Genomic DNA, 23633 nt, shown 5'->3' with positions numbered 1-23633 from the left:
GTTTGTAAAGACTACACAAAAGGCGCCAGAGCTATAGTTAAGTACATTGTTTGATGAGTACAAAGGGCAAAATATCACAATGACCCATGCAATGTCCTTAGGATGCACAATGAACAAATTCCTCTCTTGAATCAGTATGTGATTTTTGATAAACTCATTCTTTCGCAAAGTTACAGTTTGCCATTCTCTCCTGTCCCACAGGGATGCAAATGGAAGACTTCCCCCCCTCTCTCCCTCTCCCTCTCCCTCCCCTCTCCCTCTCTCTCTCTCCCTCTCTCTCTCTCACACACACACACACACACACACAAATCTGGTGACCTCTGTGACTCCAACCAGGAGCATCATGGAAGGAGATATCTTTGCACATACCCTCTCCAGCTCCACTGTGAAAGTCTGGTTCCAGGCTTCCAGGCTGCTGGGCTTCCAGGCTGACTGGCCTACAACTGCATTATCCAGCTTCAGTACAGCACTCACCTCATCTGCAATAACAAGAGCAACCATGAGCTGGAAAACTGCTGAACAGCAGGTAAGAAAAACAGAATGTAGGAATTCCATTTGACGCTGACTGAAGTGCTGAGAGGAAGGAAAGGACCACTAAGCTGAGGTAGTACTAGTTGTGCTGGAATGAACACAAACATCCTTCTTTCATTGCCCCTTCCCTCAATTCAGTGCCTGCCAAACCCCTTTTCCACCCCCTCAGCACTACTCACTGCTGTTATCTTCAGTTTTGATGGTTGTCCTGCCGCTTACGCTACCACTCCGGCTGTACAGCCCTCGCCCACTGCGACTCATGAAAGAGGGCCGTGCTTCACCAGGGCTGTTGCATGGCAGGGAGACAGTAGAGCCACGGGTGCGTCCTGGGACAAACTCCAACAGATCACTGCAGCCCAGCAACTGAACTTCCAGTGTTCCTATCAACAAGAGAGACAGCTAGGAATTCCAAGGGGAAGAATCTAGTGGGCCCTGCTCTGGAGCATCCAAAGCAGAAGAGCCATGGTTTGTGAGCAAGTTTGTGAGCAAGACAGCTATCACTGATGTATGGGAAGGCACAGGGTGAAGTAAGATAATGTGTCCAGGGCAGATTAGAAAAGTAGAGAAGGCTACTAGCTGCAGACAAGCCTTGGACACTTTGGGAGTGGACTGGGCTTAACACTGTGGCAAACACCACCAAGACAATTGTGAGCTACGAGGGCTCTGGTAGCTCACTGAACCAAGCTAAGCCCATTGAGAGTGCAGTTACCTGTGAGTGGAGATGGCTTTGAGAGGGTGTTGTATTGGTTGTACTGGTTGTGTTGGTAGGAAGTGGTACTGCGGGCACTGAAGGCTGGGGAGGATGCCAGGATGAGCTCCTCCTTGATGATGCAGCCCTTTGGGTGATCTTGAGGCAACTCAGCCAGCCGCTGTTCCAGAGAGTGCCGCAAAAGGTCCAGCTTCTGACTTGACTCATTCAGCTTGGTCTGTGCCTAAAATGGAGGACCAGATGGTCAGGTACAAACGTGACTCCAACTTCCACATAGTACTGTTCCACTTTCCACCTTTCCCCCCATATCCACCTAGCTCACACCCTTGCACAAACACCACAGCCATTCTTGTGATATTATGTCTATGGAGACATAGCATCATTTGGCACAAGCGCTCAATTAAAGACAACAGTGTAGGTGGAAATGTATGGCAGGGTGGGGAAAGTGAAAGAGTTTGGCTTATTTCAAACCTATTAGATACTAACTTGATTTGATTAACATTTAGAGAGGGAGAGGGAGGGAGACCCCCAACTGAGGGAAATGCCCATTACCTCTGAGATGGCATGACGGTCCTGAACTTTGCTGGAGCTCAGAAGGCGCAGTACATTCTTGGCTCCCTCAGATACAGCATGCTCCACCCGGAAGTGATGTCGCAGTTCTTCAATCCTCAACTCTATGGTGCTCAGATCCGTGTTACCTGCAAGTAATGGGATGGAAGTCAGGCAGCTAGTTCTGCATGAGATATAGCAGCTTTAGTTGTAAAGGGAATCCAGAACACAAACATCCCAGACCCAAGGAAACTGGGGTTTCAGCACCAGGTGAAGGTTTTTCAAATTGTTCCACAGGGCATTTCCCAGCTCCCAAACACCTCTTTAAAGGACAAAAGATGGAGACAGGGATATTGGCCTTTGCAGAGTTGACTGCCTGCCTGCACTGAGTGCCTGAAGGGCACGGGGGGCTATCTTCTTTATCCTTCCCTTCACCTTGCCCATCCTCCATATTCAGCTGCACCTCGTCAGCCTGCATAGCCTTGCGGATCTGCATGCGGATTATATTGATCTTAGTCTTGCTGTCCTGTAGCATCTGCTGGGCTGTCTGCAGCAGCTTCCGATCCTAGGGGAAAGACCAGGTGGGGTGGGATTAGCAGGGACAGCAGAATAGAAGTACCATCAGAATGCATCCCAATCCAAGGGCAGAACCTGCCCATCTGGCTCACAGGGTATTATTCTCTAACCACAACATACACAAATCCACATACACTCATGCTTCCCAAACCTGGGGTGTCACATCCTATTTCTCTGCACCCTGTTTACTGAGTACATCCTAATTATCTGGTCTATGGGGTCTGTTGGAAAGGACAGCAGCTACAGAATCCCTTTAATGAGCCAGCCTGCTTCCTCAGCCAAAGTTGTTTCCAATGTGAAGCTGTTTAAAGCAAAACAAAAAAACAGCCCTCCAGTTTGCAGGTGTGTTGTGATCACAGCAATTTTAATTTTTTTAATCCTGGGGCCCTGACAACAAAGAAGCCAAAGCGATTCACAGAAGCATCTGCCTCTCCCAAAGTTCAGGCATACAAAAATGCTGTTTTGAGATCAGTTCAGCCAACTGTTGCCATCTTGGTCCCAAGGACAAGTTCACATGAAAATGCGTAACTGTGACATCTTTACCAAATTTTGCTGCAGCAACCATATGCAACACTGTTTCAGTTAAGTTTAATATAGCAACTATTTTCAGACTTTTTGTAGCTAACTGTATGTGAAACAACTGTTTAGTCATATCAAACTTTTATGTTCTGCCAGGCTTATGCAGGCAGTTAAGAAGATGTCTTTTTGCAGCAGTTCACCTTTGATTTTACTGCATTTTTAAATGGTTTTTACTGCACGGTTTTTATTTGTTGTAAACTGATTTGATGTTTTTTAAAAAATGGAACAGCAGTATACAAATATGGTTACAAATAAACGCTTATTCAGAAAGCCTCTGCCAATCTAATAGGAAATACAGTGACCAGCAAGAGTTACCTGCCACTGTAATTCTCTAGGAACTTCCTCTTTTTTTTGGAATTAAAAATACCATCTGCCTGCTATTCCTGCTTTGCTAGAAGCATGAGGCACGACAGACAGGCAGGCTAGCATACTTGCATAGTTCTGAGTACCTTGGGTAGCAGCGTTGAGAGAGGACTCTGCCAGAGACACTGGAGACCTGTTGCCTATCAGGGAGGACAACACTGGGTTAGATGGACCACTAGTCTGACTCTGGATCAGGCAGCTTTGCTGGCATTTACATTTTAGTGGATAAACATACAGCTTGACAGCATGTAGGCACTAGCCAAGTTTAGTGTAGAAAACAAGACGGCCAGCAACACACACACACCTTGGCAGCACCGTTAGCATACATCTGGATCATGTTCTCTGCTCCCTGCTTCACCTTCAGCTCAATATTGAGCTGCTTCTCCAGACCAGCAATGCGGTTTTTGGTAGCTGTTGATCGGCTCAGGCTGCTTGGCGATTGCGGGGCATCTGGAAAGACAGCCAGTAGCAGAGAGGTTAATGCTAGGATCACCTCCACTACCAGGGGAGCCATCCAAATATATGGAATAGCGAGAAAGGAATGGGTGTTGCAAAGCAGGGACCATCTAGAACAGGGGGACCCTACATGGTGCTCTCCAGATGTTACTGGACGCCAAGTCCATAACCCTGGCCACTGGCCAAGCTAGCTGGGGCTGATAGGGAGTTGGCATTCAAGAACATCTGGAGGGTACTACGTTGGTTATCCCTGATCCAGAACAAGCAAAGAAACACATACACATTTTTATGCCCACCCTGGCTCTTCCAAATCTTAGAATCCATATCACCAGCATATCCTAAAAAATATCAAAGCACACTGCTGAGCACATTTAGACCACATTTCACTTTAGAGGGTTCTGAACCTCACCAAAGAATAGGATGAATTAATCAGTCTATTTATTTGGGAGGCATATCTTACCAGTTTTCAAAATGCTTACTTCCTGCCCTTTTGGGGGCACCACTCATGAGGTCCAGGTTATTGGGGGTGCTTCCTGTTCCCACATGAACTTGTACAATTGTTAGCATCACAATCAAAGGCCCTTCTCCAGGTGCCATGGGGACAGGGATTTCTCAGCAGTGGTTGCCCAATTCTGGAATTCTTGCCCAAGAGCTACTTCCTTTTGTTCAGTTTATTGAGTCTTAGGTTCCCAACAAAAATGCCTGTGCACCCAGGATTTTAACATTTAGTAAAACCTAAAGCAGGACAAGCACTTGATATCTTATCTTAGCTATTTTAGTGCTATGTTATGGATGTACATTTTAAGATGTTGTTTTAAATTGTGCCGTTGTTTAGTGTTATCAGTGTAAGCACTTTGAAAATGTTCAGAACTGTAGGGGAAGGTAAACAATTTTAGTTAAATATATAAACCCAAATGCATTTGTTTCAACCATAGGTCATAAAAACATCTTTATAGAGCAGGCAGTAAAATAATAGTCTTACTAGATGCAAAGGAAATCTGGTATTATTTACTTGCAGCCGAACAAGATATTTATAATCACATTTACCATTTGTCTTAGAGAAGTTAACTATGATTTAAATGTTAAATATAAAGTGTTAAACAAAGGATGTTTTGTCAAGTCTAGCATGAGGATTCTTTCATTATGTTTTCCATCCAAAAGTACATTGCCAATGAGATAGTGGAAAACAGCTGAATTCAGTTAAATTCAGTTCTGGATTCAGAGGGAAAACACTTCTCTAGGTCTGGGTCTATGCATCACAGTGTGATTTAACCTATGAAAAATCCATATATAATTAAGGTGAGTAAATAAAAATGTGTATGTTGGGGCACACTGATGTTAGGTCAGACGAGTCTTGCTGAATACACAGACCAGAGGCTTTTAGAGAGCAAGGGGCAACATTTAAACTCTGGCTCTTTAAATTCTGTACCCAGCTGACATCATGTGGAACCAGCATTAGGCAATAGTACAGTCATAACACTCCTGATTAGCGTTTTCCTTTTTTTCTCCCAGAGACAAAGAAGTGGCTATGAGATTGGGAGCCTGTTCTTGAGGAAGACTGCCAAAACTGCTTGGTATTCACTGCTGTGCAATGTAATGTGAAGTAAGCCAACTGGAATGAATCCTTAAAGAAAAGGAGCAGTTCAGATCTTCTAAGCCAGTACACCAGTAAGTAAATCCTAGATTTATGAAGTATTTTGTTAGAAAGAACATTTGCAGTGTTGTCAGAAACACTACACTTAAACCCACAGGCTGAATGAGAAAAAGCTTAGACAGCAACAGCTCTATCCTCCACCAGTGGTGTCCAGAACTGAATGCCACAGGCCAAGGAACTAGCCCATCCAAGAGGTGACAACACTTCAAATCAAAGTGTCTAGTTTCTTGCCTCTGGTCTGCATGGGACTCTGAGCCTAGGGCTTTCCTGTGAAGAGGAAATAACCACACCCAGGCCCTGCAGTCTTTCCAGCCCAGTTGTTACTACACAGGCTCTCCCCTCCTCTCCATTTTTGTGCCCTGCACTTTAAAGTGGAGTCAGGTACAACAGCAACCACTTCCTCTTTTGCAAAGTCACAGGCTGCTGCCTCTCCATATGGTGCAGCCCCAGCTTTGTAATAACAAGTTAAGTTGCCTTGTCACTCTAGAGAAAAGATAAGCAAACTGGCATGTGTGTCCCATGGGCTACATGGACTGTGCCCTTTGCTATATAAAGAAGGTGGAGAATGTTCTCTCTGCTCTTACTACCCACACCACCCATACCCACACACCCACAGAGTTAAATTTCCAAACTTGCAGGCCAGATGCAAAGTTTCTGCTCTGCCAGTGTCTGTCCACATTTAGAGACTGGCATGGCTGGTGCTAATTAGGAAAAAGGGGGTGGGAACAGGCATGTAGTGAGAAGCATACAAACAAGCTTTGCAAAGCGTAAAGTTTCCTCAGCCATACAAAGGCCCCAACAGGCTAGGGTGTGGGTCTATACAAGAACAGTCTTTAAACAAACAATGCCTGGCAGCTCCAGTGAGTTCTCTCTCACATACACAATCTCTTAGCTTTGTTCAGCGTTTCATGAACAGTCAAGAATGTAGGTAGCTCTACTCTCTCACATTTCACCAATGCCAAAAATGAAGCTAACTGAAACTAACTGGATTATTACCATTCAGTTCAGAATTTCCAGCTTCCTCCCCCCCTCCAAACAATATGCAGGTGCAATGCAACTTTTCAAAAATAGTAGCTGAAGTGAGCATAGAATGATTATTATTACATAATAATAAATGGTAGATTATAAAAACACTCAAAAAGGCTGTCATGCTCAACAAAAACACAAAACATTAAAATAAATTACAATAATCATGATTCCTGCAAAATGAAAGGAGATGAATATAGCTCCTGACCCTGCAACACATGCCTCAATCTATAAAATTTGGAGGGAGGGATGTAATAGGATAGCCTATTTCTGCAGAATTTGATTGGGTTTAAACATAGTTTCTTAAGCCATTTGAAGAGTAGCCAAATTGAGATGCTCCACACTCTGGAAAGATGTTCACTGGGATATGAGAGACAATTTTCACACATTAAAGCAGTACCCATTTATTATATTATTTTTATTTATTTATTTTATTAAAAATATTTTTATTGCTTTTGCATGTATTGGCACTGAGCTAGTCCTAACAAGAAATGCTTTTATTCTAGGTGTAAAAGTGAAACTGACTGCAGAAAGCTCTTTTTTGAGTTTGCATTCAAGACAGATTATCCTTCTCTATATGCTATAAAATTCTTCTGATGTGCAGGTAGATGCCACCGGACTAATTTTATACAGGTGACTTCTCCAACTTAGTTATGGACAGCTTTCACTAAACCAACTATTTCCTTTGAAATGTCTTCCACCAGACTAGGGACAAGTTTGCTTACCATGAGAGGTGCTTAAAATGTTTGATTAGTCTTATCAAGAAAAGCTAACCAATACAAATTAGTGCCATAAGGTCTTCCAGCTGAAGTCATGAGGCTGCCAGAAACAGCCTTAAATCCACCAACAGCTAGCAACAGCTTGCGCACCTTGCCTTGAGGTCCTGCCCATCCATGTCGCAAATCTCTGTTTGCTTTTTGGCTTCCCTGCAGCATCTGATTCTTGACTTCCCATTAACCCACCTAGGCCATTGCACACACTTACCCCCCAGCTCTTCAGGGTCTTTTACGACAATATGTGCATTGAGATCTTGCAGTTGGTGGTGCAGGGCCTCCAGTTTGCGGTTGGAGCTCTTGAGCAAATTCTCCACATTGGAGAGGTTCTTACGGTCTGTGGTGGCCTTGCGCAAGTTTTCTGCTCCCTCCTTTATCTTCAACTCTTTGCGGATCTCACGCTTAATTTTCTCCTTTTCTTCATCCAACTTCTGCTGCACGCTGGTGTCTGAGAAATCTGAGCTCTGGTCCAGGCCCAGCTGGTCCAGCACTGACCAGTTGTCTGGATCACTCTGCAAGGGAAATCATGGCAAGAAGATGGTTACAGGCACTAGCATCAGGTTAGCAGATCACAGACTACAATTCAGTGGGTACTATTCTGAATATCACTAGGATCATCCACAGAGCCCATATGGGTGACCTTATATTCTCCTACTTTATGCCCTCCTACCACCTAAGTTCTGCAGTCTGTTCAGATCTCAACTTAGTCATAAATATTCATATCAACTAAACAGCATGGGCATTTGCTTTCCATCTAATGGAAAAACATTATTTTGTACAATTACTACCAGCTCTTGCTGCTGGAAGTTCTGGATGCTTACAACACAATCCTGTGCATGTTGCTTACTATCCTTGCAGGTGCATACAATGAGCCAAACAGAAGTCTGTTTCTAAGCAGATAGGTTACATCAATGACAACGGATGTGGATTATGCTACTAGGCAGTATAAAGGTTCTATTTAGATGCAAACTATTATAATTGCTATAGCAACTTATTAGTATGCAAGTGACACATGCATTGCAAGATGATGAACAATTTAAAATCAGTATTTTAACACTGGTCTTTTTCTTGGTGGTTTAAAATCAATTATTGAAGTTGGCTTAAATATTAACTCAATTGTTTAAGTTAAATCCACCCTGCCCTCTTGGTGGCCTTAGGCAAGACACTATTCTCTCAGCTACCTATCTGCAAATATAGATAAAATAATACTGATCTACTCTGCAGGGATGGTCAAATAATTATTGGTAATATTTGTGAGCAATATATAAATGTTGTTTATTGTTATTAATAATTTTATTTATATACCGCCATTCCTCTCAACTGAGCCCCAGGACAGTAGTTAAAATAACATCCAGCTAGCAATAAAAATGCTCTCATATTGCTAGACACTTCAAAGAAATGCTTCTTTAAAGAGAAAGAAAGAAACTACACTTAACTGGGGGTGAGGAAGAAGGGAAAAGAGAAAGAAATTACAGCAACAGAAAACCTGTCACTGAAATAGGAATGATAAACAGTCCAAGAAAAGAGTGCATAAGTCCTGGGTGCAACCTCTTCCTTTCTGGTAGTAATCACAGGACTGCACTCTATCCTTAGAACTACAGTCAGTAATTTCAGGCTCAGACAAGGAGCTCCTCCCATCACCACCATCACAAAAAACAACAAACTAGGGGAAAAAATAAAAACTCTGGCTTTTCTCACATGCACCTTGCTCAAACCAGTATATATCAAACTCCAGCCTGGAGGATATGGAACTCATTAGGACGTTCAAACCAATGGTAACTGCCAGCTTCTTTGTTTGCAACACTAAGAAGGCTGGGCTTAAGAACTCTCTTGTGACCTCGCTTTCATTTCAGTAATACGGCTGATATGATTCCCAAGCCTTTGGCTCTCACAACTGTTCCCAGTAAGTGGACTGTAGAACACACACACCCTTGCCGATATGCAGGACAGTCCAGGCTGTAGTGAAAATCTAGCTGCCCAGCATGGTGCTTCTCCTTGGATGAAAGTGCAAGAGCATCTCCAGGTTTCCACCATCTGTCCGCTGAAGGAAAGAGAGTATCCATTTCTTTGCTGTGTAGTGCTGTCAAGCTCCTTGGGCAGGCTGTGGGGTACTGCTAAATTTCATTTTACAGCCCAATCATAACTATACCACTTTGAAGTATGCACGCTTTAGGCTGCAGCCTAAATATGTCAAGTCCTCCTTGAGTTCTAGTGTGAGCTTTTGTCCTGAGCCAAAACCCCTGGCTCAGTCATGTCCATGGACAAGCGTGTCTGCAAAGTGTATATAAATTGTGACTAGTCATGCAATTGTTGCAAACAAAATAAGAATTGCAAAGCCTTTTGCTATAGTATGATCAACATGAAATGCTTTTCAAAAGTAATGTAAGCAAAAGAAAACAGGTTTGCGTCCTGAGGAGATTGCAATCTTTGCTTTGACAGATTGGGAACACAACTGGAGAAGGGGAAAGGATAGACAAACAATTAAAGAGGAAGGATATGCACAAAATGCAATTGCATGTACTTAAGCTTTGCTTCTGTAGTGGGGGATTATAACTAAGGGACTGAGCAAAAATTAGAAGCACCCTCTCAGTAATAACAGTCTGACTGGTGCCAACCTGGAATCGGCAATACAGGCTGGCAGACTCTTTCTGGCACAGTCAGAAAATGTCCCTGCTTCAGTGCCCCAACTACAAGATACAAGCCCAGGTGTGAATTTGGCAAATTATAGTTAAGAGTCATTCACACAAGCCATCCTGTAAGGAAGTAATCCTCATAAAATTACTGGAGGGAATTAAGCAAGAGGCCTGGGGGAGTACAACAGAGACAGATGAGTGCATAACAGGTTCCCTTGCTACTCTAGGAACAATGCCCAAAGCCTGTGGAGTCTGCAAACTGAAAGATGAACTGCCAAAGAGAGGGGGCAAGTATGCCTCCAGCATATCCTTCAATTTCCTACCGTTAGTTGCATGCTTGCAGAAATAGAATGAACCCGAAAAGAGTAGGAAAAGACAGCACACTGATGTCGAATATTGGATTGAGATAAACAAGCTGGGATGGGAAAGCTGGAGCATAAAAGATTCTGAGCAAGACCCCAGTTTCAAAGCACTACATGAAACTGCATATAATCTATTCAATAAGGTCTGGCGTTCCAAACATTTTGTGTATGATAGTCACATTAGTATATGTTGTACTAAACCATCATCCCAGCCTATGGACAAGTTATGGCCTCTACCAGCTTTTATATGCATCTTGCTCTCGTTCTCTCACTAACATACACACACAGTATTATACATCTGTCACTGTTGGTTCTTGGTCTCAGACATTTTATAGAGTAAGTACTGTAGTCTGTCCTTTCTCCAGCACCTAAGATACCAAGCCTCTTCCTCAAACACATGCTTTACTGCTCACACATTCATCTACATATGCTCTTGCTGCTTGCAACGTACGCTTAGGCCCATAAGGCCCTGTTCCCTCAGACCCATTGCTGACATATGCCTCACAGGTGTAACATTTCCTGCTTCTTGTACAGAGTTATGCTTTCTGCCTTTGTGTCTAAATGTAGCCCCTCTCTATGATGTGCAGAGGAATGGGTGCACACCACTATAATCTACAATACACATGCACACATATGAACAGCAGAGTATACTGTAACATGCAGTGTCACTTGTAGATAAGGCAATGCAGTTCCCAAGTTACATTCATGACACATGTACATCTCACACTCACACCGCCGTGTTCCCCAAGCCTAGGCTAGGATTCCTGCCCCCCCTTTCCCACTAGTGTAAGGTATACTGCTCTACTAATTTAAGGTATACATCCCTTAGCTACTATAAATTTTCCATATATACACTGCCCTTCCTCCCCAGTTGTTCAGTTAATTCTTTAAAAAAAGAGAAGGGGGTGAGAAGAGAACCTTCTGATACCCCCCACCACCAAAAAAGTACCTCCTGGTCATGCTCAGGGTTTGTATCTGGCTCCGAAAGAGACATCCCAAGCCCCAGGAGAGGTACACTAGGCCAACCGTCTGCTCAGAACTGTGTGCTGGCTACACCCTCATTTCCTGCCTCTTGATTCAAACGGCTGTTCCAGCCTGTGAGCAAACAAACCACTTCCTAACAAAGTTCCTGTATTCACTGGCAATACCGGAATACAGGCCACAGCTGAAGGGAGTGATGGGGAGTGTTACACGACCCCCCTCCCGGTTTGTCACCTGCCATCCTATATCTTTACTTCCATGTGAATTTTTTTTGGGGGGGGGACTCCCCAGAACCATATTAGGGTAATGCCTTTATTAGGACCAATCAAAATATCACAATAGGGGATGGCTGGATGTTCAATCAAACTGCAGGGAGGGGAGGAGATAGCTGGGCATGATGTTGGAGCCCACAGGGTCACAGTTTGCAAGCCTTCAGATGGTATGCAGAAAGCAGTAGGCAGACTTGATTAGACTCTGCTGGGTGCAAAGCAATTTCAGGATGCACCACAGGCAATTGGGGCAACCAACAAACAACTGGCCTCTCCTCCATATTTTGGAAACATAAAATAAAGAGAAATGTGGTACCTTTACATCAGTAACACTACAGTAAAGTAGTGAAGGCTATCAAATCACCCACACACCAGCAACAAAGGGCAGAAAAGGATCTCTACCAGTTCTTAATTGGCACAAGACAAGACAAACTAAGTATTACAGGTTATGTGGAAGTTGAATCCTTACAACACTGACCAGAGAAAGTGGAGAACAGGGATGCAGTTATGCAGGAGTAGCACAGATCCCACAGCCAGGGTTGTGGCCCATTATGGCTCACTGCTGTGCATGCCCGTTGCTTTTGCACACGACATTGAAGAAAGAAGGCATCTTTGCAGTATTTCTTCTCTCCCAGGATCTGGCACAATTCTTCTTTGTTATTATTATTTTTTTAAATGGGACATCTTGTGCACTGTGATTATTTGCAGCTTTTTTTCTTGCTCATATTAGCAACACTGGACTAGAAAGTATCCTTCCATTTTTCACTCTCTCCCAAGTCACGTTAACTGCACATGTGCCTTTTTGCAGTTTGGAATTTGGTACCTTGATCAGCATTTGCATAAGCACACTTTAATTCCATACACTTTTCTGCCGATGAAAAAATGTCAGCATGAAGGTCGAGGAAAACTCCCAGATAATCTTCATCTATAAGTGATGCATCCCCTTTTAAAACTGCATGTTTGTTTTTACTGCAAAGCACTTCGAAGACCATCTAGTGGAAGAACAAGATACTACTCTAAAAAATAAAATGTCCTGCCCCACATCCCAGAGACACATACACCTTTGTGCCAGGCAAGCACATACTTAGATGAGGTCAGAGTTGTCTTATAAGACTTGATTGTAACATTCAAAGAACACATGGTACAGTCCTCTATGATGACAGGAAGAAAGCTCATTTACCCTTGCTATTGCCACCTTTTCCACATGCCTGAGAGATTTTGATGAGGGAACACTCAAACCTGCAATCTCTCATCTACATTCTGAAGAACTACAATCCTGGAACAGTTGTACCATTTTATTTTATTTTAAAATCTGCTCAGACTTTCCTCTCCCTCAAACCCCTGGAATACCTTCTCAGTAAACCCTCCCTCTAGGGTGATACATATTGTGTAGTTTAAACAAATCCAATAAACCAGAATTCTGTGCCAAAGTAACCCAAATGTTGCATCAATAAAAGTCAAAATGAGATGTTTGTGTAAATTATACAAGTAAATTTGCATGACTTCCCTTGTTTTGCCTACTATATTCTGCAATTCCTTTCATTTCTTATCATTTATTTTGCAAAAGGAGGAGCAAGGACTTGTGTTGAGTGGTTCTGTGGCCCTGCCCTCTGACAATTGGCCGTCTTATTCAGCAACTCCTCTGGCAGCTCAGATTTTAAGCATATTTTCCTCAACCATAAGGTCTATGAAGCTGATTTTCATTCTGAAAATGAAAGCAGGTATTCTTAAGAAGCTAAATTCTGCAACTACCTGTCACAATCTATGGCTTTTCTGAATTCCTGTGAAATCACAGTAAGTGTACAGCCGCTTATGAAGTATTCCGACATGTGCCTGAGCAAGAGATATTTGCTCTGTTTTTCCTCCAAGTTACAGAGTCTCTTGGAATTATTGTAGCCCAAACAAATGCAAGCTCTTGTCCTTGTTATTTTTCCCTTCCTTACTAGGTGCCGAGGGGATTCTTAGCTATCCATAGTTCTCACCAGAATGTGAAGTACCAGATATAAGAGTAGAGAAGTTTTATTTTGTTTTTATTATTATTATTATTTTTTACCCTCTCTTCAACATAAGGTCCCAGGGAGGGTTACAACAATATAAAAATATAATATTAAAATCAGTTAACAATTTACAATCATAATAGGGTGGGTAAAAAGATACATCTTCAGCATATAACTTCTAATCAAGGGGACTGTATGAGCAAGCAATAACTCTGGATTTCATCTCTGAGATCTCACTGTCAATCTCCTCTCTGTGTCTTCAATGCACTGGCTTTACAGGGGAAAGTTCTCCCCACCTAGACAATGTTCTAGCTCTTACACACCACTTCTCAAAGAGGGTAGTTAAGATCTTCTGCCAAGTCCCTCTCCAGGTGCCTCGTTTCTACAATACAAGGAGAGGGCCTTTTCAGCAGTGGCACCCTGGCTGTGGAATGACCACATTAAACCTCTAATGTGGTCATTCCACATTTATTATTAATAAAGACTAAAGCCTTCAGTATCAAACCTAGCCAGGTCTGCTTTAAACTCATATGTGCCAACAAAAGTTTGCATTAGAGCAGCTACAATGCAAACTTGTCTTATTCAACCTGGCCACTGTTATTTTGAAGGAAAAGCAGCCGTGTGGGGCCCTGATCCAGAATGTGTTCCCAATCCAGACTGGAGGCCCCATACCAATTTCTTACTGAAAGTCACACACACACAAACAAACACCAAGCTGTTATTTATACAGTACAGCATGGGAGCAAACAGAAATTGGGGAGGGGGTTTTTCAGCAAGAAATTGATGCAGGACCCTGATCTAGATTGGGAGGACATTTAGGATCAGGGCCTCACACGGCTGCTTTTCCTTCAAAATAACAGATTCACACTTAAAACACTCTTTTAAATAAAAGCATGAACATAACATGTGATCTGATTGTGAGTTTATAAAAGAGAAGCTGCTGCATTAATCTGCAAACAAAATCTGCATCATCGACTACAAGGAAAGTACAAGCAGCTCTTAAGAAAATGCTGCTGCTGGATGAGAGTCATGAAAAAGCAGTCAAGAGAGTTCTTTCAGAGGTGTAGCACAGCAAGCGTGTGACCAAGTTCCTACTGAGTCAACTGTGTTGTGGAGACGTGGAAATGAGCCTAGCACCTCAAACAGCATCTGCAGCTCAGCCAACTTGCAACCTGGAACATGTGTACAGAGCCAGTTCACTCAGCTCTGGTCTGGAATCAGGCCAGGTCACAGCCTAAAAGAGCCTCAGTCTTTGTTCTGGACACCTCCTGACGCAATGCAGGAAACGGAGCTGCTGACTCACCCACTTCCTTCAGAGTCAGAGCTGACCCTCACACAGTGTAGCAGCAGGCACAGCAATGCATTGGTCAGCACAAGGGGGAAGAGACTTCTTTAATCAGTGATGGAGCACCATGGCTTGGGAGGAGCATTACATTGTAAGGGCAGAGGGCACAGCACTCATTCACTATATCTTTCATGCTGTTTCAAATGTCTTGGGCAGAGAAAGAGAAACTATGTATCTGAAAAGTGAGAATGGAAAGATGCACATGCATTTAATAAAGTCAAACACACAATTTCACCGACATCTTCCACCCATTTCCTACAAGATTACTTTGTGGATTTTGTACTGAATTATGTAGAGATGAAAGTAGACCATGGGGTGATATACCCCTCCAAATACCAATATGTAGCTAGGCTTATAATTAAACAGGAAAAAAAGCTTAGAATGATGAATGCTTTTATCTAAAATAGTTTCCTATCTAGTCAACATGCAGCCAAAGGCCAATAATAAAGAGCTGGGCAAGAAGGTGTTACAACATTTTTTATTTGCAGAACTTCAGGCCATGAAGAACAAAGTAGGAGCACTTTGTAGTCATCTGATTGCCAATAAAAGTAGTAATTGATTGAATACAATGATCATGTACTGTACCGTAATGCTAATACGCAAAAAACCTTGCAGTTTAAGAATATGCCTATAGCCCACAGATATTTCTTCCAAACTTTAAAAAGCAGGGAAATTGGGCAGCTAATGCACCAGGGGAGCAGGAGACCTGACCTCCTCTCTGAGATATGGGACTGTCTCACAAATTTGTCAAAATGCAAACACAATTTGGGTTGGTCTTTCACAGTCCAATCCACTTGCTGTGTAGCTTGGAAGAATTTGGTAACATGTGCCTCTGAGCATATGGTGAGTGGTGGCAACACCTGCCATCTCCAAAGATAGAGAATTATATTTTTGTATGTTTGTTGATGTTCTTCTTACTTTGCTTCTTTCCTGTGTTACTAATGTTTCTACAGAGAATCTGGACCAGAAAATTCCGCCCCATTCATCCTAGAAATCTGTGTCAAATGTATTTTTATTAATTTCAAAGCCTTTTTATTGGTCATTGTCATGTGATGGTGAAGACAGCCTTTTGTGTTTTATATTGGAGGTTATGTTCTATTTCTATTTTGGGTGCATTAAGAGTTGAATCTGAAACTGCAGTTTGATGTAAAATCAGACTGATCACAATATGTTGCTACTTCAGCAATGACTCTAGCTGTTGGAAAAAAGAGGATGCATGTTTTCAGCCTGCTATGTTTAAACCACTTCATTTAAGGCAATGTGTTCATGATCAATTAAAAACAGAGAGCACATCTAGAATTTTACTAGAATATATTTCACCTTCCACTGTCTTATCTTGTGCAAATTGAGAAACTTCTGAGGTCCACTGGAGACTATTTTGCAGAAGCCAGTGCCATTATTCCACAATTATGTTTGGAGTTTTTTTAGTATAAATTTTAGTATAAATTTTGCAAAGTGTTGCTGTACTTCACATATTCATAGAAACAAAAGCAAAAGAAAATGATTTCCTATAGGAAACTTCACTAAAATTGCAAAGTAAATCAGACATATTTAAAGTGACCATCTGAACTATATCAACTGTCTTAATAATGTTGCTTCCTCCCGGCTAAAACAAGATCAGCACAGGACATATCTTCTTTCTATTATTTGGGCTGATTACAGCTGTTGCCACCACTCACCATATGCTCAGAGGCACGTTACCAAATTCTTCCAAGCTACACAACAAGTGGATTGGACTGTGAAAGACCAACCCAAATAGTGGTTGCATTTTGACAACTTTGTAGGGCAGTACAATATCTCAGAGAGGAGTTCAGGTCTCCTGCTCCCCTGGTGCGTTCACTATAGCTGCACAATTTCCCTGCTTTTTAACTTTGGTAGAAATATCTGTGGGCTATAGGTACATTCTTAAACCGCAAGGTTTTTTGCCTATTAGTGAATCTCCTTGCTTTTTAATCCAAGAAATGGGATCCTGCACAAGTTTGCTGAGTATGGATAGATCATTTGCATGCTTATTGAGTTAAGTGGGATTTACACACACACACACACACACACACACACACACACACACACACACGGCAATCATGATTAGGATAGGTGAAACTGACCACAGGGGATGGGGAAGGGAGGACGGGGAGGAGGGAGGGGTGGAAAGGCAGAGGGGAGGACTGGGATGGGAGCAGGCAGGAGGGGGAGGGGAGAAGGAGGACAGATGTGGACATTTGCATGTTTATTGAGTGCAGTGGGATTTACTCCTGTGCAATTATGCTTAGGATAGGTAAAACTGATCGGGGGGGGAGGGACGGAGGGCTGGAGTGGGCAGGGGAGGCGGAAGAAGGAAGAGGGGAGGGGAGGAGAAAGGGAGAGGAAAGGGGAAGGAGGGAAAAGGTAGGTCTGATCACTTGTATGATTATTGAGTTGAATCGGATATACTCCTATGCAATCATGATTAGGATAGGTAAAACTGACCAGGCTGGGCCTGGCAACCAAGATGTCTTCTGTATCTTTCAAAGTTGGGCAGGGGGAAGGGAGAATTCTACCTTGTGGTTTTTCCCATTACATTGTTGCAAGAACACTGGCACTTGGCTGACTTTCTCTTCTACTAAAGATACAGGATCAGTCTCAGGCCCTGAACCTGGCAACCCTACCTCCCACCCAAATTTAAAACAAAGCTGTCCCTGGCCACATCCACATCAGGCCTCTATTACACTTTGGACAATCATTATTTATTTATCTATTTATTTAGTGTATTTATATACCGCCCCATAGCCGAAGCTCTCTGGGTCGTTTACAATAACTAAAAACATTAAAAACAAATATACAAATTTAAAAACACATCTTTTAAAAACAATTTAAAACAATTTATCATGGCTTCTCTCAAAGAATCCTGGGAAGTGTAAGTGAAGGGTGCTGAGAGTTGCTAGGAGACACCCTGTTTCTCTCACAGACCTTTAATCAGAGTGGCTGACTGTTAAACCATTTTCTCAGGGGAATAGGAGTGTCCTCTCAGCACCCTTCACAAACTACACTTCCCAGGATTCTTTGAGGGAAGCCATGACTGTCTCAAGTGAAATCAAGTCTGGTGTGGGTGTGGCCCTCTGATTAGCCAACCCCAGCAGCTGTGAGGCTTTTAGAACACTGACAGTTGGTCCTTACTGAGCATGCCCCGCGTTATAATAGGCTTCCAGCCAAAATTTCTTAAATTAATTAAAAATCAACCAGGCATTTTTTTTTAACTTTTAAACTGCAGTAGATGAAGGTCAGAGTATGGAGCAAGGTCAGTATTAGGATTACAGGTACTCTGTGAACATGGCTGATTTTTAATGAATTTCAACAGATTATGAGAACTCTGGCAGAAAAAAGACAAAAAGGGCTCTGAGGTTTTTCTCTCTCTTTTTAGACTTTGAACTCTCGATTCTCTCTGACTGTTTTGTGTATCGCCATGAAAATTGACAGGGTTGTTAAGCAAGCGTTTCTGAGTTCAGAATTATAAGTTTTGTAAGGTTTTGTTTTGAAATGAGCTTATGGGAAGCCTCAGAATGGCATGGGGGGATATCTTCCATTTAACATTGCAGAATGTGAAAAATCCATGCTAGCTATAGTATACAGCCACTCCTGTGTCTGTATAACTAAAGCTATTCTATTCTGGATAGTTAAGCTATTTCACTTTTTTATACTATTTTGGACTTTTGGATAACAATAATATTTTCTCTTTTTTAAACTTTTCTGTATTTTTGGATTTTAAAAAATGAACAAAAAATGTACATCTGATCCTACGGTCTTTAGACAGGATGCTTGGTCCACAGGCTTCCAGCAGCTAACTGGTATGAAGTTTACGATTTGGCCTTATAGGCAAGGCTTCTTTTCCTTCTTCATGGCAGTCTATTTTCACCCATTGCTTTGCCATTGAGGTTTATCACACACCACAAAAGTATTTATCAAGAAAAGAGTGTACATGAATATGCATATATTCTAGAGGACACAGAAGGAAGATAAGTTGTTTTAGAGGTACAGAGGCTTAGAACTATGAAACTATGTCATGGATGTCATAAAAAGAGACAATGACCTGCTGGGATAATTCAAATTACCAAATCATATTGCAGCACAGGGAACACCACATTCCCTGGGCTGCCCTGCCCTGATAGAATAAGCAAGCTAACAAACCCATTGCATAGAGCATTAGAAACAAAACAATTCAAAACCACCTTTAAATGCAACCAATGCCACGGTGCACCTGGGCCGGGGGTCAAAGCAGCTAGATTCCAAACTGGATCTCAATCCATTTAAAAAAAGATTTGCACCAGCACACAGGATTACAGCTAGGATAAGTCTATAGTAGATATGATTTTGTGCTGTTCTGTATATTAATATTAATATTCAACTTTACTATAGTACAGCCATGATATCAATATCTAAATCTGAAATCTACCAATTCAGCATGTGTGCTTTCTACTCTCCCCACATGTATCACAGATTTCACATACCCTTCAATTCTGCTATTACATAGATATCCTCTTCATGCTCTGGAGCACGAGACCACACATTCTGGCTAGTGAATCAAATGCCAATGCAACAATCTGGTTTGCCTTTCCCCTGTAATTTAGGTGGGCTGTCCCCTTAGCTGTGTACTGATCTACTGTTTTTATGCTTGTATTGTTTCGTTGTATTGTTTTTCACTATTGTAAACAGTCTAGAAGTCTTATGGGTATAGTGTATAAAAATGCCTCAAATAAATATTTTAAGCTGCATGCACATTTGTTCATCTTTCTCCTTTCCCTTCTTTTGAAAACAGAGTAAGTTTTTAAAAACATCGACAAGGTGCTTCAGGTAGATGGGGTGGTAGCGATATCATTGGTTTCTAACCAATCAGTGCTGCACACAGCACCGGGCGCACAATATAGAGAGACTGTCCTCCCACGTTAGGTTCACCATCAAAATTAGGTACTACTTTATGTATCCTAAATTTTCATTATCCCCATTGGGTAACTGTTCTCCTTTCTCAGAGTGGCTTATCCCTAAGCCTTTGTTCCAGTCTGACATGCAACAAATGCTCTGCTTGAACTCGAACCATTGACTCATTAGATCACTACCTAAGCCCAAATTCTCTTAGTTACCCTTGAAATAATGGAATGGCTACTGGGGAGCACCCTAAGAACTTCCCCCAATTTTCCATCTCTAGTCAAGTCAGAGTTTAAGTTCATTTGGCATGCTATTTATGGGTTTGTTTACTGATATTTAAGAATGTGTATGTTGAGTCCTACACATATACACAGAAAATAAAGGAATGTATAATTCACAAAATAAATGACAATTTCATATATTTTGATTGTCCTCTTATTTAGTTTTTTTTTTAAACAGTTTTTTGCAACAGTTAACGATAGGCTATCGTATTTAATATGACCAAAATCAGAACTCTGGGTATATTTAAAGAATAAAGAATAAACATGGTGACCTTTAAATCAATCACTTGTCTTCTGACTACTACAAAAATACACCATGCATCTCCCTAGAAATCTAGAGTAATCATCACCTTTACTGGATTAGTATAAATGTGTATAGATTGTAGCCCTCTTAACCAAAATTGTATTAGAAGAAAGCGGCGGAAAGGAGACTCTTCTGCACAGACACATGGAAAAATGATTTTATTTATAATATACTGGATCAGCTCTCAAGTCTATGACAGAGTTCAAAATCTAAAAGAGCAGCCTTAAAATCTAAACTTAAGGTAAGTCTTGTGTTCTGTATAGAACAAGCTGGGCTGCTCCCAGTTTTACTGGATGGTAGGACTTCCCCTCGGGGACCAGCATTCAGCAAAGCTATAAAAGGAAAGCAACTATCTTCCACACAATAGCTTTAAGAATGCCCAAAGGTCTGAGAAAAGCCAGCCAGCTGGCATACAAAAGGATCCTTCTCTGGCCTTCCTTTTTGATGACACCAGATCAAAGATGCTGCTTATGGCTTTCATATACAAGAATTGCAGGTTGAGGAGCATACATTCAGATAATAATTTCCCTCACCCTTTTCTTTCATGGTGGATTGCAGGGATCACTGCAGAACAAACTTCTTTCCTTCCTTGCTGAAACCACATTTCACTGCTTTTTAAAAATGCATCATATCCTGTCAGACCATCCTCGTACAGCTTGGAAGAGAATCCAGGAGTCTGATCTCATTGCTTCCTTGCTGTAAAGCTTGGACAGCATTGCCTTCCCTAGTATTCCTAGATGCTTTTCATCTAGTTCTCACCAGAAGTCTCAGGAAAAAAACACCCAAGATATCCTGGCTAAGTCCCAGCTTACCAACAGACTCTCACCACTGCACAATGGGAATGGGGCCAGGAACCAAAGCAGACATTGCTACAGGGCACAAGAATGCAGAATGGTTTGTGCTGCAGATCCTAGGGAAGGCAGTAAGCGCTTTTGCTCCAAGGTTAATTCCACATTCTTGATAGACAGACCTTAGAGTTTTAGAATAACTCTTTTCTCCCTAGTGTAACCTGTTTTTCCTCCCCAACTCTACACAGACCAGGCAGAAGATGGATTCATTCTGCATGTATTCCCTATGGCCAAGTCATTCCCCAGTTGCTCCATTATGCATCTGGTTCTGTCTAACAAAGTTCTGGTGTTGCCAGAGAGTGAAGCAGAGCCTGAATGATTCAGTCAGACTACTCCAAAGTTTTTGTGCATGGCTGGAGTGAGAAAGAAGAGGCCTCTTGCAACTCGCAGTCTCTGAGCCATAGCCTTCACTTTGTGAAGTGTCCTCAGAATAGCACTAGCCCCTATGTTGGGGACTGTGACGCGTCCTTCCCTGGCTCTCCCTGTCAGGTTCCTACCTGCACGTGGCTACTGCCTGTCACTAGGCACCACCAGGGACTCCACCAGTCCGGACCGCTCTCTCTTATGGTTTACCTATCCGCTCTAGCACAGATCTCAACAGATCCCTCTGCTAGGCAACCACCAGTAACGTCCCAATACTAGTATTCCCAGAGACTCTGAATACTGGTATTGTTATTCTCTTCACCGCTGCCACCATTTGTTACAGTTCCCCTTCAGCCTTGGTCATTACCTTACCCTCCCTTCTGGTCTGTGAAACCCCAGCCAAGGATCAGACCTTTGGTAAACCAAATTAAGTATTTATTACAAATAACAAAGCTAACAAGATTAACAAGATTTCTTCTTAAGGCACATAAGCATATGGTTTTACTCAATACTAATCCGAACTCCACCTCCCTCCTTCTTCACGCTCTCCTGGCAAACAACTCTCTCAAATTCACACCACATCCACCTATCAACATCCACCTCTTTCTCTTCTCCCCCCCCAGATTCCACTCTCACTCTTCCTTTTATACATTCAGCCATTTTAAACACTCAGCCAATCATCTTGCATTCTACTGCCCATTCACTCCCCCTCTTTCACTCCACTTACCATGTATCTTCTAAAACAACAACACTTACCATATATACATTAATATAGGAACATCACAGGGACCACCATGCTTTTGGTGCCCAAGCATGCCTGCACATTCATGGACCCCGATATCAGGTTCCCCATAATTCCACAGGGACACAGCACACTTTGAGCTAGTAAAGACCCACTTTGGTAGAGCTAGGATTCTATGTTGTACCTTGAGAACAGCCTGGATTTAATTCCATGTGGCCAAATTCAACATCTATGCTGAACATGCAGCGGAGTGCTCCTTAATATAGCACAATGTTTTGCTGGACTTCCCAGTTTCTCTGAGAGCACTGACCACCCCCCACCCATTCTCCCATCTGGCAGACACTGATCCCTCTTGGCCTGAGCTACTCAACAGCTGAGAACCTGGACATCACAATGTGGCCATTCACTCCATCTCAAGTCAGAGAGACAATGGGAGCTCAGTAACACAGCCCAGATGGCTTCAGTACGGAAAGTGTGCACCACACTGCTCTGGGAACATGGAGCAACACAGGTGTCAGCCTTACATGTTACAACGTTTGCCAGTCAGAGGATTGTGCTTGTGAATTGTACCCCTGACTGGATCCCAATGCCCCCGATTGGCTCCCCATGCACATGGATGGCATCTTTAAAATCCTTTTCCCATGGATATCATCAAGGCATGGGGCCACTGATAAGAAAGATCCCATGGCTCAAAATTGGAATATGTGGCTTGGACTTATCACTGGGTGTTTTACAGTAGCAAAGTAATCCCGACAGAGAATTAGAGAGTGTTCTTAACAACAGTACAGTCTAAGCAAAACTCTACTGTTATTTTTGGTCCCTAGAGAACAGACCTTCTATGCTCTGAACATAGAGTAAGCAAGCCTAACATCCAGGTCTGGAATTTGATCCCAGCCCATTTAAACTCCTGCTCTCCAGCTTGATCAGTTTATAAGCATAACTTGAACTCTCGACGCCTTCAAACTAAGTTAGAAATATTTAGGGTTCATTGAGTCATGGCAACTAGAATGTGCTAGTTTACCTCAATTTATCACCCCCTTTAAATGGCATTGCACTCCAATTCATTACTGAAATCTTTTTTTTACAAGGAAAAAAAAGCAATATTTCACAGCGTCCAATGGCTTAGAACTAGGAAGTAGCTTGTTGTATTATTGCCCAGCACAACAAAATAGTGGCTAGAAAGGAGGCCTGGCCTCATGAGTTCTAATCCAGTGCCCAACTTTCTCAGGAATAACTCCGGAGGACTAAGGAGTCAACTGGAGCTTTCACATTATTCCGTACATAAACTTGTTAGGTAAATAGGCATTCATTCGTTTGCAAAGGAATTCAGAGTTCAGGCTCTACATGAGTCACCAGGTCTTTAGGGAGCCAAGAGCTGCTAAACAATCTAAAGGCC

At 42.3% G+C, this 23633-nt stretch overlaps 1 protein-coding gene across 6 annotated transcripts in view; it reads right to left on the bottom strand.

The window, feature by feature from the left end:
* The window catches only part of PKN1 (protein kinase N1), an 85760-nt gene that overhangs the window by 19609 nt on the left and 42518 nt on the right, over positions 1-23633 (bottom strand). For 2 of the 6 annotated variants that reach the window (XM_061616616.1, XM_061616617.1), the window contains exons 1-9: positions 11161-11232; positions 7428-7728; positions 3612-3757; positions 3394-3447; positions 2225-2354; positions 1793-1938; positions 1241-1463; positions 711-911; positions 370-479 (exon numbers count right to left, since the gene is read on the bottom strand). In XM_061616616.1, coding sequence (XP_061472600.1) covers positions 370-479; positions 711-911; positions 1241-1463; positions 1793-1938; positions 2225-2354; positions 3394-3447; positions 3612-3757; positions 7428-7728; positions 11161-11205 — 1356 coding nt within the window. In that variant the 5' untranslated portion in view covers positions 11206-11232. Of the gene's footprint in view, positions 1-369; positions 480-710; positions 912-1240; positions 1464-1792; positions 1939-2224; positions 2355-3393; positions 3448-3611; positions 3758-7427; positions 7729-11160; positions 11233-23633 lie in introns of those variants that run through there. The other 4 variants (XM_061616619.1, XM_061616618.1, XM_061616620.1 and 1 more) reach the window with 2 other exon arrangements.

This window comes from Rhineura floridana, chromosome 3 (genome assembly GCF_030035675.1).
Source record: "Rhineura floridana isolate rRhiFlo1 chromosome 3, rRhiFlo1.hap2, whole genome shotgun sequence".
Lineage (NCBI taxonomy): Eukaryota > Metazoa > Chordata > Lepidosauria > Squamata > Rhineuridae > Rhineura > Rhineura floridana.
This window is presented reverse-complemented; position numbering and strand designations above follow the sequence as displayed.